Source organism: Podarcis muralis, chromosome 2, assembly GCF_964188315.1.
Source record: "Podarcis muralis chromosome 2, rPodMur119.hap1.1, whole genome shotgun sequence".
Classification (NCBI taxonomy): domain Eukaryota; kingdom Metazoa; phylum Chordata; class Lepidosauria; order Squamata; family Lacertidae; genus Podarcis; species Podarcis muralis.
In genome coordinates, this window is record NC_135656.1 from 47,890,980 (window position 1) to 47,904,695 (window position 13,716).

At 39.0% G+C, this 13,716-nt stretch overlaps 1 protein-coding gene across 18 annotated transcripts in view; it reads left to right on the forward strand.

The window, feature by feature from the left end:
• The window catches only part of TENM2 (teneurin transmembrane protein 2), a 753,358-nt gene that overhangs the window by 648,798 nt on the left and 90,844 nt on the right, over positions 1-13,716 (forward strand). For 14 of the 18 annotated variants that reach the window (XM_028717464.2, XM_028717467.2, XM_028717468.2 and 11 more), the window contains 2 exons: positions 7,459-7,659; positions 8,537-8,749. In XM_028717464.2, the coding sequence (XP_028573297.1) occupies positions 7,459-7,659; positions 8,537-8,749 (414 nt within the window). The remainder of the gene's footprint in view (positions 1-7,458; positions 7,660-8,536; positions 8,750-13,716) is intronic. The other 4 variants (XM_028717466.2, XM_028717469.2, XM_028717473.2 and 1 more) reach the window with 1 other exon arrangement.

Here is a 13,716-nt window from a genome sequence, read left to right on the forward strand (position 1 = left end):
TTTTAAAAACTCTTTGTGACTGCTAGAGTCTGACCTTCCTTTGTGTTAGGAAAAAGGGTGCAAATAATTTCATCAAAAGTATGGAAGGATAAGAAATTTGAAAGATAAATCGATTTTAGAAAGCAGTGTGTTTTAACTACAAGCATAGAAGGTGAAATAACATGACGAGAAAGGTTAAAATAACCTTTTGCACGCCTCATTTGAAAAAACAGATTTCCATAGTATTGGCACATGTTCTTTTAAACACTTTTGTTTTACAAACATTATGCACAGTTCTTCAAAGGTTTCTGAATAGAATAGTACAAGATTAACCTGTGACCCTTGAGATGTTGCTGGACTACAACTCCCATAACCCCTGGCTATTGACCTTGCTGGCCAGGACTGATGGGAGGTGGAGTCCAACAAGATCTGGGGGGGACACAGCTTCCCCACCCCTTTATTGGTGTAGATAATGAATAGTAAGGCAGTTCCTCAACAGTTTTAAAATCTTGTTGTGTTGCATTTCAGGAATTAACACAGTAACAAAACACATAAACATACCTGAATTTTTATTAAAGGGTAAAAATCTTCTCTATTGATTTGTGCTTTTGGAAAGAATGATCAAGGTTGATTCATATGCTACTTTCCAGCTAGGAAATGGAATTGGATACTGTAGGTCAGCATTTTCCCCCCGCTAGCTTTTTATTTCAGATATTCATCATAGTCATATCGTTCAAACAATTTACCTGAAATGGCCGTGGCACCAAAATCAATATTTGTGATCTACAAATTTTGCTGCATAAACACTGTTGCTCTATTAAGTCTGCACACAAAAATGAAAATAGCTAACTTGTCAGGCTTCATTCAATGCAATTTGGGGCAGAAAGTGAGTGAAATTAACAAATTAGGTTAGGTTAACAGTGTTTTTCTTGTCACTTTCATGGTTGAGTCATTTTTCAATGGCATTTAACTTTGTAAGTGTAATTCTTGGCCCTAGAGGAGCTTACAGAACACATTGTCGGGGAAACTCCTTGACCTTCTTTTTTGTCCTTGTGGGAATAAATTACATTCACTCTCCCCTTTTGTCAATCCATGGAGGCTTCATCACTAAATGAGTTCTAATGATCTGAGCTCTAAGGGGTTGCAGATTCTAAGTCTCATATTGTTAAGACAACTTTTGAGATGCACAGTCTAAGTATGATAGGCTCCATTCACAAATCCTTTCTGAATAATATTGGACATCCTTCTAAAAAAGAAAATAGGCTGTGATTCAGGGCCCTTTCTCACTCCCTGAGCCTGTAGCAACTAGTGCTGACATCACTCTGTAGCTAGACTGTCATGCACGTGATAATGCTATGTGATGAACTGAAGCTTACTGGGTGGGGAGGTTGAGGTCTCAGGACGGGGTGGGTGCACTGGTGAATCCAATCCAGGTTTCCTATTGATGTACCTTTGTAGTCATAACTGCACCACTGCTCTGCCCACCCCTACACTGTCCCAGTAAGCAGCAGTAACATCACTATTGCTAGGCATTCTGGTATCTATTTTATGTGAACTAGATATGGAGCCAGGAATCTGTAACACACATTTGCCTAGTACAGGAATAGTGAGCCTGTAACCCCCCAAATGTTGCTGGACTACAACAACCGCCATCCAGAACCATTGGCCATGCTGGCTGGGGTTGATGAGTACCGGAGTCCAACAACATACGGAGGACTACAAGTTCTCTACATCTGGCCTAGTACAATTGGGAAAAGTGATTAGCTTAATTAATTCTGTGCAGATTAGTAGGAGTGAGCCTTTTCTGTTCAAGTGGCGCAGACGGTGTATGTGCTTCCAGACCGTCACTATTTTCAGGTGGGATTCAATACCATACCACCAAGTTCAGGATGTGCAATTCTAGTTCATTCACAGGTCTTGCGCAGCAAACCCACGTCCCCCAAAGATCAGGCTTCTTGCAATAAGGAAAGTGACTGGGGAAATGCAATGAAAGTGTGGGATAACAATTGCTTTGATGCAACATCATCTGACTTCCTCACAAACAAATCAGAATGAATGCTCGTTAAATACCCAACATCATCTAGCCTCCCTGTGAACAAATCAGGACGAACAATCAATAAAGAGGTCATCTGGAAGGGATCTTGTATCCATTAACAAACTTTGATACTTTCTCTCTGACTTACTTGCATCTCATTCAAGGTAATTGAAAGGTGAATGCTTTTAATTCCTTCTCCATTGCTTTCAAAGTTTGTTCACATTTAAAGGGAACAGCTCTCCTTTTGCATGCCAAGAGGCAGCTGTGTCTGGGAGTGCTTTAGCTTAGTTTAGGCTAGTACAGCAACCTGCTCATAGTTACACATTTGAATTAGCTCCATCTAGACTGGATTATGGTAACACAGTCTAACTTCAGCTAGTTGAAAATACTGCTGCAAGAGTTCTGGCTAGTGCTGGTTTCTTGGAGAGTATTACTTTACAGCTATATCAATAGTACTACTTAGTAGTCTTATTTCCAGGTACAACTCAGAGTGGGAGGTATATGTTTAAAGCCTTATACAAATCAGCTTTGGACCATGATATTTAAAGGACCATCTCCCCCACTTTCCCATATGAATCTGTGATCCACTGGTGATGCCCTTCTGCGCATCACACTACCTTCTGAGGCACAGTCGCTCCTAGAGGGCCTTTTTCTGTTGTGACACTCAAAGCAGACAACCCTTCCCCAAATGATTTGTTCACAAGTGGTCTGTTCAATGAAGAAAACACCTCTTTTTCAGCAAATTCTTGGTTGGTCTGCTGCTTACATTTTTGTTCATTCATCTGCTACTTGTTTATTTGCTCTAGATGTTGCCTGTAATTGATTATTTAGATTGTATTTTTTCAAATGGTTTTATTTTCTTACCTACACAGCAAATGTGTACATCTTTGGAATCTATAAAACAAATTAATCTGAAAGGGGCAAACCTCTGGCTGGTATTCTTGCACTTTGACAATGCTAGAGAACCTCCTGATATACCTTTTGGCACTATGTCCCTGATATCCTCAGTGGGATTAAGGATGCAGTCCTACACACATTTAGGACTAAGTCCCATAGATCTTTGGAGGAGACATTTTTATGACTGCTATAATTAAGTCCCAGTGGCAGTGAGTCTTACTTATGAGTAAACATGCATAGGCTCACCTTATGCTAAACTAGTATCTTTAGAATTTTGTTTTAAGCAACCAAGGCTGCATACATACCGCACATTTAAAGCATGTCCATCCACCCCCCCACCCCCCAGGAATCCTGGGAACTGTAATTTGTTAAAGGTGCTCTGTAAACTACTGTTCCCATGCTTCTTTGGGCAGGTGGGGAATGTGCTTTAAAAGTATGGTGTGCATAGAACTCAAGTTTTTTCTTTCCTAAAGCAAAATCCCAGAAGATGATGAAAATGAGGGTTGGAATTTGTGCATTTTATTCTTAGCAAAACTTAGGTGCTACTAAAGGTGTATTGTTGTTGTTAGATTTAAAGACTGGCACAAGTGTGAATCCATAGTGGTAAAGGCACATAACAAATTAAAATTAACAAGGGATATTGACATAGTTGGTGAGCCCAGCTGTGTACATTAAAAGTAAGAAAAACCATGGGTTGCCATCTCTGTGTAAAAGGCAAGCTAGTGACACATACAAAAACCATAATTTTCCAGTGCCTACTCTGCTTCAGTTTACACTGAGAGAGACAAATTAATCAGATGAAGATAACCAAGAAAGAGAAGAAATACAGGTCGGGGCAGGAAATGAATAGATCATATTTTAATAAATTTAAATCAACATGGTCTGATGAAGTATACGTTTGGGTGCTGAGGAAATTAGCTGAAGAAATTGCAAAGCTATTAGCAATTATCTTTGAGGGCTCCTGGAAGTCAGGTGAAGGGAAGCTAGAGAGAAATGCAAGGGTCAGGAATTATAGATCAGTTTGTCTTATTTCTGAAAAAGGTAAAATAAATGATGAAAAGATGAAAACCAGCTTGTGAGCAGATGGAAGGAAATGGGATGGTTGTTAGTAGCCAAAATGGATTGTTAAACTAGTCATACTAAATAAATCTATGATGAATATCCATGAGCCCATTAAGCCACATTACTTGCAGTTGTATACTGATGAAGTCCCGTTAGCTTCAACAGTTTATGGATTGTGGCCTCTAGTTTTTCTTTCTTTCTTTCTTTTATGGGACAGCTGCTATATTGGGTGGATAGTATGTAGTCTAAACTCTTGATTTCATTTCATTAATTCTTTGTATGCAGTTATACAGTATGCTCTTTCATATAATCTAGAGGATGATGTACAATTGAAAGAAAAATGATCACTTCAGACCAGTGCTATTTAAAAAAAAAAAAATTGGTGCCGGAACTCACTAGGAACGGCTCCCTTGTTCTCTTATAATGGCAATGGCACCTACCTGAGAGGTGCCGGAACTCAGTTCCAGTGAGTTCCGGCTGAGAAAATGCCCTTCTTCCTACTATCTTAGAATGGATGTAGCTCTAAACTGAAAATATTCAGCATTCGCATGTTATATGAAAGACGAAGAGAGCTTAAAACCTTAATCATTATAAAATAATTGTTTTCAGCCACCATGGCAAAAGTATCTTCCTCCTGGGCTAGGATACTTTCTGCATGCTAGTATGTCTGTTTCTGCCCTGGCATCCTTCTCACATTTTTTTTCCTTCTCACCATCATCAACCATGCTTCAAACACCATGGTAAAACAGAGGTGGCTTTTGAGGCCCTGCTTAAAGAAACAATATGATAATTCTTTGGGGAAGATGTAGCTAGAGATTAGAAACTGACAGAATTATAAATTAGTACACTCATGATACTCCTTGGAAGTAACAATGTTTTCTGTTTTTGTGTGTTGGCACAAGACGCCACCAAATGGGTTGTCATCCTCCAATCACTCGAAGGCAGAAAAGCATCATTACTCCAAAATGATCTTTAGAGTTATCCTTCCCTTGGAGAGCCAGTTCATTTTTCCTGTCTCTCTTGAAAGGGATCTGATTTTGATGGTTGCCTGTGGCCTTCTAATTCTGGTTCTGTATATGTGTTCAAGTGCAGAGAATTTGGGTGCAGTGAGGAATGTGTGTGTGATTACAGACTTAGGGTAAAGTTACCATTTTCTCTCTTAATTCAGAACTCTCTTTGTCTGGGATTTACCCCTGCCCCTGTACATTGTTGCTGATCTTTCTCTGAGGCATCACCTTCCCCTCAGCATCTGTATATGTTAGATTCCCTTGCTAATTAATTCATAGCTGATTTCCCCTTTACTACTTAATTAATTCTTACTTTATCCCTCCCCTATTGATCAGTTCTACAACTAATCATATATACCTTGACCTGATCAACCTCTAAACTCATCCCTTTCATAATCAGTTGCCAGACTTTATACAAAATTTTCTGAGCTGCTGCTTACCACCTGTTTAAAATCCTACCTAGCTGGGTCTCAACTTACTGAACTAATTATTCAGCAACATGACAAAAACATCAAACTAAAGGGCAGTCAAGTCCTCACTCAAGACCAGAAGGACATGCTAATTAGCTTTCATGCTGGACATGGCAGACCTAGAGGAGTAGAGATATGGCATGGCAACTGGCACATGTCATTTTCTGAGTGCTAAAGGCGCAAGTGGAAGTGCAAAATGGCCTGATAGACCCTGTGGGAGTGATGGAGGGCACCAGAGCTGGACAAAACCCAAACAGCCCCGCAGTGGCGGTAGGTCACACAGTCCCGAGGGTTTGTATGTCCTGCAGTAGCAGCAGTAGCAGGCACTGTATTGAAATCCTTGAGACCCAAGTATGCTAGAATTTCCTAGACATTTTGGGTGGGATTCAAAGTAGTGCAGTGCCCCTGTACACTCTAAATCTGTTCTTGTGGTTCCCCCAACCCAGCAGAACAGTTTTGGGAGTAAGGGCTTTGCTGTGGAAGGAGAAGGGTGAAAGGTTCCATTGTGTGAGCGGGCCCTATTCTGTGCATGCAACAATTTGGAAGGTAGAAGAAAGCCAAGTCAAGCACTAGTTCTTAATTACAAATTTCTTGTAATATCCAGCTGGAATGGGAAGAGTTTAAGAAGAGGAGCCAAAAGTGATTGGTCTCCTCAGGTGAACCAATGAAGAAACTCTGAAGTCCCATCATATCTGCTGTAGCCTGATGAAATGTGTGGGGTTAAATGGCAGTTAAAGGAGTAATGTGGTGACGCTTCTCTCAGCAGTGTGGATGCAAAGGCCTTCCAGTTCCATCTTTCCTTTTACTGATGGAAAATGCTAATATTTATTTTGGGGGGAAGCTTTACCCCGCCAAGAAATGCATTTTGTGCCCCTATGTGTCCCTTCCTGGATCCCATCCCACTCACCCACCCCCGATACTACCACTGTTCAACAGCCACACAGAATGATTCAAAGTACAGAACTTAAGGATGTGTGTTTTGGCTGCTTAGCAAACTTTCATATCAGTAATGCTGATGGGGGCTTGGCAAGGTGGCATTTCTATCTCGCAGAACTACTCAGTGCAGAGTGGCAGGAGAAATTAAGGAAAAGGGGACTCCAAACCCCATCACAGGTAAAATAGCTGCTGGGATAAAATAGCTCACATTTTCAGATACAGATGCTTGTGTGGAAACAGGCAATTGTCACAAGTTCTTCAAAAGTTGTGCTCTTGTTTGGCATGTTAATTGGGGATCTGATGTTTTCCTGATCAGCACATTTAGTGGGATTGTTCAGTACTATTCTTCCCACCAAATCTGCCCCTCTCCCACTTGAACATAACAGCGCTGATGTGAATTTATGGTACACTGGAGTCATTTGCAGAGCTGGGGGGGGGAGTGTGTGTCTATCAATATGGATATCTTGTGTTGACAACCTGGTTTATGCTGACTTAAGCATTCAGATTGACATCTTAAATTAGGTAACAGAAAGAGAGAGAGCCTTTCCATCTCTGTTGTAGCCTTTCCATCTCTTCTCAATAGGATAAAGCTTTTGTAAATTAGAGGGGTAATTATTTTGAGAGATTCTACAGAAAAACACAAAGGATTAGATTCTTAATGACTCTCAGTTACAGAAATTGCTATGTACAGGTTTGTGCTGTTGGAACATCTGCAGAATTAGAACTGAATAAAAGCCACTTAGGTATCCCAATGTTTGGAATATTGTGGTTTGTTTTCAAATTATCCCTGCCTGCAACTTTGTTTTGATGATCTCTCCTTCCTTTGTTTTTCTGACTAGATTCAGCTTTTGGAATTTCTTCCAGAGCAAGCAGAGTGACCTTTTTATATTTTCAGATTCCCAAAATAGATAGCCTAAAGAACAACTGCACGTGTTTGCTCTAGTTCATTGCAGCAAGGCGGAACCTGCTGAGCACAGATCCATCAAATGGTGTCAATTCAGACTGTACATTCTGTGCACTGACCTTTATCACAGAGTGTTTGTTTTGTTTTTGTTTTTGTGTGTGTGTTTAGTTGATTGCTTGGATCCTTCCTGCTCCAACCATGGTATCTGTGTAAATGGAGAGTGTCTCTGCAGCCCAGGCTGGGGAGGCTTAAATTGCGAACTTCCACGTGCCCAGTGCCCAGACCAGTGTAGTGGGCATGGCACATACCTCTCTGACACAGGCCTCTGTAACTGTGATCCCAACTGGATGGGACCAGACTGCTCCGTTGGTAAGAAAAACATTTAATTTGTGCAATTTATTTTAGCCTTTTGAAATCTTGATAGTCAATGGTCCTTGACTACTAATTCAAGATAGTACAAATCAGTGATTCAGCTCAGTAACTCAACTGTTACAGTGACTGCTACAATTCTAAGGTAAGTTCAGACACCTATATTGAAGCTCTCTTAATGATTCTGATGAGTCTGCTACTTCTCTCACACATGAAGGTATAGTATATGACACATATTTTTTCATTCTATTTTTTTCATTGATTAGAGTAATACAATGTAATTTTGAAATTTAGTTCTTGCCCCACCATTCTCACTTTATATTTTAAGGTAAAATGTTGATTGTCCCCTCCTCACGTATCCATATGATTCTTGGTAACTAACATGATTCCATCCTACTTACTCTCACTCCTTAAAAGGTATCTGAATGATAATGTAGCTGGCATATATTGCTGATAAATAAGGTCAAAATACAAAAGACTTACATTTCCAATTTATTTCATTTTTGGAGGCTGTATTTTGTAGCATGGTCATGAAGAGGCATCCTGGCATCTAGATGTGGCAGTTCAGGGTACATCCAACAAATTGGTGATTTAAAAATGTACTCATGTTCTTAGGTATTAATTGGGGTGAATCTTGGAGCTAGGCTGGTTTACTCAGATGTCTGTAGCATAAATTTCACTTTGAAGTGGTCTTTCTTGTTGGCTTTCTCAGCAGAATTGCAAAGGCTTGAGTAGGTCGTAGCAACCATTTGAGTTCCAAAGGTGTACCCCTTCTGCATATCTTGCCGATGATAGTGCAAATCCCTAAATCCAAGATGCTGCCAGTATCCATGACAATGTTTGGCAATAACCGAATTCCTCTTTTTTCTCCCTCCAGAAGTGTGCTCTGTAGACTGTGGCACCCATGGTGTCTGCATTGGCGGAGCATGTCGCTGTGAAGAGGGCTGGACGGGGGTAGCCTGTGACCAACGTGTCTGCCATCCCCGCTGCACAGAGCATGGAACTTGTAAAGATGGGAAATGTGAATGCCGAGAGGGCTGGAATGGGGAGCACTGCACCATTGGTAGGCAAACGACAGCCACCGAAACAGGCACATATTGCTTTCTTTTCATAACTTGTAGAAACATAGTTACTATTGTGTATGGCAAAGGGCTGTCCCTTTATGGACTCTTATGCTTCCAATTTTTAGTGTTATTGTGGTCTTTGTTTTTTATGCTGACATTTGTATTTATGATTTGGTTGAGATGTGGGTTGTTTTATATTTTATAAATAATTAATTTTATAACTGGAGCAGTCATCAGTTTCTATTGAAAAATATTTAGATTTTAAGTTTTTATAAGCAAACAAACAGCACTAGCTTCATTTCTGAAACCCCAAGCAGGAAAGTCTGTTTCAAGTCAGTACTAAGTTAAATTGTATACTGATGTAAACTAGGTTTTCACTAAATGATATACTATTTATTCTATGTGGGTATTACCTACAAGATGAGATTTTCAACTAAATTTTAGTGTGTGTGTGTTTCAACAAATGTCCTTCTTTTTTCACTTCCTGACCTGATGCTTCCTGCTTATTAAATATTCCATTCAAAACACATCACCACAATACCCATCAAGAGCAGGGGTCAAGTTGAGGGGGAACTGGCTTCCCGTTGTTACAGAAATAGCTCCCTAGCATTTTCATGCGTTGTTCTGTGACAGTGGTCATGGTGTTTGCCTATAGACTGACACAGCATGGGAGGGCCGAGCCAATGCTACAGCATGCTGGTATACCCTTTCCAAACAGCATGCTACTCAGCACAGCTTTGGAATCATGCCGAGTGCCATGACTAACACAATTGCATCTCCACTGTGATATGTCAGCCTGGAAAGTAATAACAAACATATATCGCTTCAGATGTTTTTGACCATTTTGAATTTTAAACCTAAGTTACTTAATTTATCCTTTCAAGATGTATGTTGTGCATGGAAAACCCAGATAGCTGCTGAGAATTTACTTATGTTGTGTACAAAAGTAATACAAGACTGAGCACATCATTATTTGTAAACCTGGAAGAAAAACCTCAAGAATGTGTGCCTGTTTTCTTTTTTCCTGAGCCATTTATTTAGATAATGAATTCTTTTCAAAATGTCCAGGAGAATTAAAAACAAGCAGTTATTCAATATTTCTTTTTTTTAACTTTTCTTTGGTGGGTGAATGAAACATTTTTAAAAAGGACAAATTATAATTGAAATTATGATGGCAACTGGAGACTCTAAAAGGACAGCCCTATTACCAGTGACTTGTTTTTGTTTTAAACCAAAGTTATTTGGATGTGTTTGTCAGAATTTTATTTTATTTTTGTTAAGTGTCTTTTTTTTTAAGTCTCTTTGGGTAGCTAAACCTTTTGGGACACACACTTACATTAGAAAGAGAAATGACCTTTAAAATAAATATATATATCCTGCACATATTTAAAGGTGATGCTAGCATTCTGCTATAGCATACTTCTAACACAGTTTATAAACATTAAATCGATATTCCCAAGCAGATGCAGGCTGGTTTTCAGTTTTTGTTTTTGTTTTGGCCTTATGCATTTATACAGCAACAGCAGCAGCATCTCTTCTAATGTGGTTCATTTATGGGGTAAATTTCAAGACTAATTTTGGTTTATATGAATGTTGTGTCTAATCAATAATTGTTCCAAAAAGGTTTACGTTATTCCACTAACTTTGTGTTAACGTCTTTATTCTTAAAAACGTCTTCATGTATTTTTGTAACCTAAGTGTCTTACAGTGCAGTCCTATGCATATCTACTCAGAAGTAAGTCCGAATTAATTCAGTGAGACTTATCCTCAGGTAAGTGTGTATAGGACTGCAATCTTAGTTTGATGCTACTGTGCACCCAACAAGATGAATGTATTTAGATTGCTCGGATATGATTTGTTCTAGATAACACTTTACGCCTACTGGTTAATAGTTCCAACTATAAAGGCTAAACTATGAAGAAAACATTTTACCTTGCTTTTCACAAGTGAGAGGAAAAAGCAACCACTTTTGAAGTACTGTCAATGTGCACTGTCACAGTCTTTCCTGCAAATAATTTCCAAAGCATTGTCTACAGATTTGAACTTTGTTTTTCCAGTGTAAAATATTGACGCATAAGCACTCCTCTCAAACTTTGTAGGACTTAGGAGTTATATAAAAACTGTAGCCTTATTACTGGTGAATAGAAAATATACTGAGAATGATGTTGCCTTATTATGCTTTAGGATTGGAGCTTACAGAATCTTAAAACGTTTACAAAATTAACTTGAACGTTTATCCTTGGGTTTCTATTTTTTCTATTTTTTTCAACAAGTGAATCTCAGCATCTTCATTTTTTCTTTTTACTTCAGTCCTGCCAGGAGCTTCATGTACATAGAAGTAAACTTCCCCATAATTTTTCCAAGCTGATGAAGAAATGTGATTCCACATCCTGCCCCCCCCCCATCACCCTCTTCCATATTTCCAAAACTTTCCTTGACAGTGGTGGTGCTAACACTGGGCTTCACAGCAAGGAGGACCTTGAGGAATGCTGTCCTAGGTTCCCTCAGGGAATGTAGTTTACTTGGGGGGTCCTGGTGTCCAGAATGCAGCTGCAGAAGTGTTCTCAATAAAATTAAAGCCCCAGCCCCTACTGTCCCCAGTGTTATTACACCAACTGCATGATTAATTCGAGTGTAAAGGGTAGGAGATGTAAATGCACATAGTCTGCTGCTTCTGAGGTGGTACTAAGCTCAGTACAAGCAACGGAGAGGGTTTGGGCTTGGCTCATAATGGGCTGAGAATTCTGAAATACAGGATTTTATTTTTGACACAAACTCTCACCTATTCTAGACGTGGATGCTCACTACAGGTAAAAACAGTACTGTAGAACTACTGTGGAACACGCAGTGCAGTAATAATAATATATATGTTGAAAATGATGCGTTTTCAATCTTAAGAGGTTAAGTGACTATATCTAACTGGAAAAGTGGTAATGCAAAAACCTTATGCACCATTTTAAAAATGTGCTCATGCCACTGATCTTCACTTAAACAGCCACAGTAGGTGGTGGCCTTATGTCAATGAAGTAGATCCCAGAGATCTTTCTATATGGCATATTGCAACCACTATCCCATTCCTGCACCTGCTAACTCACAGAGAAAAACAGCTCCCTGCAGTGATAATGAAGGTCTGTGGTGTACTTATGAAGTGATTTACAATCATCGGATAAGGTTATAATGAAACCATAGAACAGAAATTACAACTGAGCAACAACAAAAAGAAATATGCCAACGCAAAGTGAATTCTTGAACATATTACATGCTAAAATTTTACCATGAGAGTTTGGGGTTTGTTTGTTTTTGTTCTGTGATTTGTTTGATGATTTCCATGTGAAAACCAGAGGTTGCTTTTTTGCTTAGATCATCCACTGCCCAGTTGTTATATATACAGAGCCCCATTAAATGTATTGTTGCTTTCTTAACCTCCACTGGGCCTAGATTTCAATCATAAATATGCTGCCACATTGGACATCTCATGTGAATGGCATTTATTTTCACATGGCAAGAATGATTGTGCAGGTAAACATATCCCATAGATCTTACAAAGGAGCAAATTTGTCTCGCAGTGGTACTTCAGTGTTGAAGCTGATCATCACATCTGATGATGGTATTGAATTTTTTCAAGGAGGCCGGTGACATTGTGCCCCAGAAGTGATGAGGGCATCCCTCAGCAACACATTTCTATGAACAGAGAAAAAGGGCCGCCTAAAGGTTCATGACTAAGAATAGCCCTTAAGTCTGGTATCTTGCTGAGGTGTGGGAGCTATTGGCTTGCAAATTATTGCGCCTTAAATTTGGAACTCAGTAAACCCAGATTAATAAATTTCTTGCAATGTGATAGCTATGATGAAAAAATAGTTTTGCTGGATCCAAATAAAAATCTGAACAATGAGAGAACACATTTAAACCGGTTAGGTTTGTAAATGTGTTTTGCAAACCTGTGGGATACTGTTGACCCCTAATACCATTTTTGGTGATATTAAGGAAAGTGGGTGATTTGCCTACTATAAAATAAACAAAATATTAGGGTGGGGTGGATGTTTTACCTTCTATGTTTCTTTCCTACATGAAATAAACAGTACAGATTCTGAGCTAAACATCTATAGACATGACAAGTAACTAATTACTTCAAATAGCATTTGTTTGAGTCAGTGTGACCCTTAGCACATGTATGTGCATTACGTAAAGAATCATAAAGCTAAAAACATTGATTTTTTTCACTAAAAAAATGAACACCCATGGTTGAGGACTCTTGGAATACAGAGTTGTAGAATACTTTACATAGAAGTCTTGTTAATGTTTTTCAGGGCTGCTGCGGTGTGTTTGATCCCACTTTTCAATGAAGAGTTAAACTGAGCTTTACTCACATGTATAATATTTTTTAAAACAGCACACACTCAAATACATGTAATATTTGGTATTCTATTTTATTCAACCGGATATTTCTGTGGCAAAAGCCCATGTAAAAGTGCTTTCATTTTGGACCCTATTCCTTGGAATGACAAAACAATAATATTGTACATTAGATTGTGACTATTGGTATTCACCACTAATCTTACTGTGTAGAGCAGTAGATATTGTTTTGATAAGATCACCTTAAAACATTTGCCCTTTTAGGCATCATACAAACATTCTGCTTTTTCCAGGCCCAGGGAGCAGAAGGGGTGGAGAGTATTAGGGAAGGGGGAAAGAGTTGCAGCCAATCAAGAATATTGCTTGCATTTCATCTACTGTTATAGCTAAGTCAGTAATCAACAAATCTATGCCCAGTAGAACATTGTGTTGCCTTCCAGCACTGCTGGATAGTTTTGTCCCATTAGAATACTCTTTGTGTCAAAGATTTCTTTTTTTTCTTACTGATTTCCTTAAAGTAATTACAATAATAGCTTTAAAAAAGCAGAAACAATTTCCGCAAGAGATGGGATAAAATTTGAAGATAACAAAGAGGGAAATGTGCTACCTCTGACAAAAGCAAGCAATTCTGAAAAAGTGC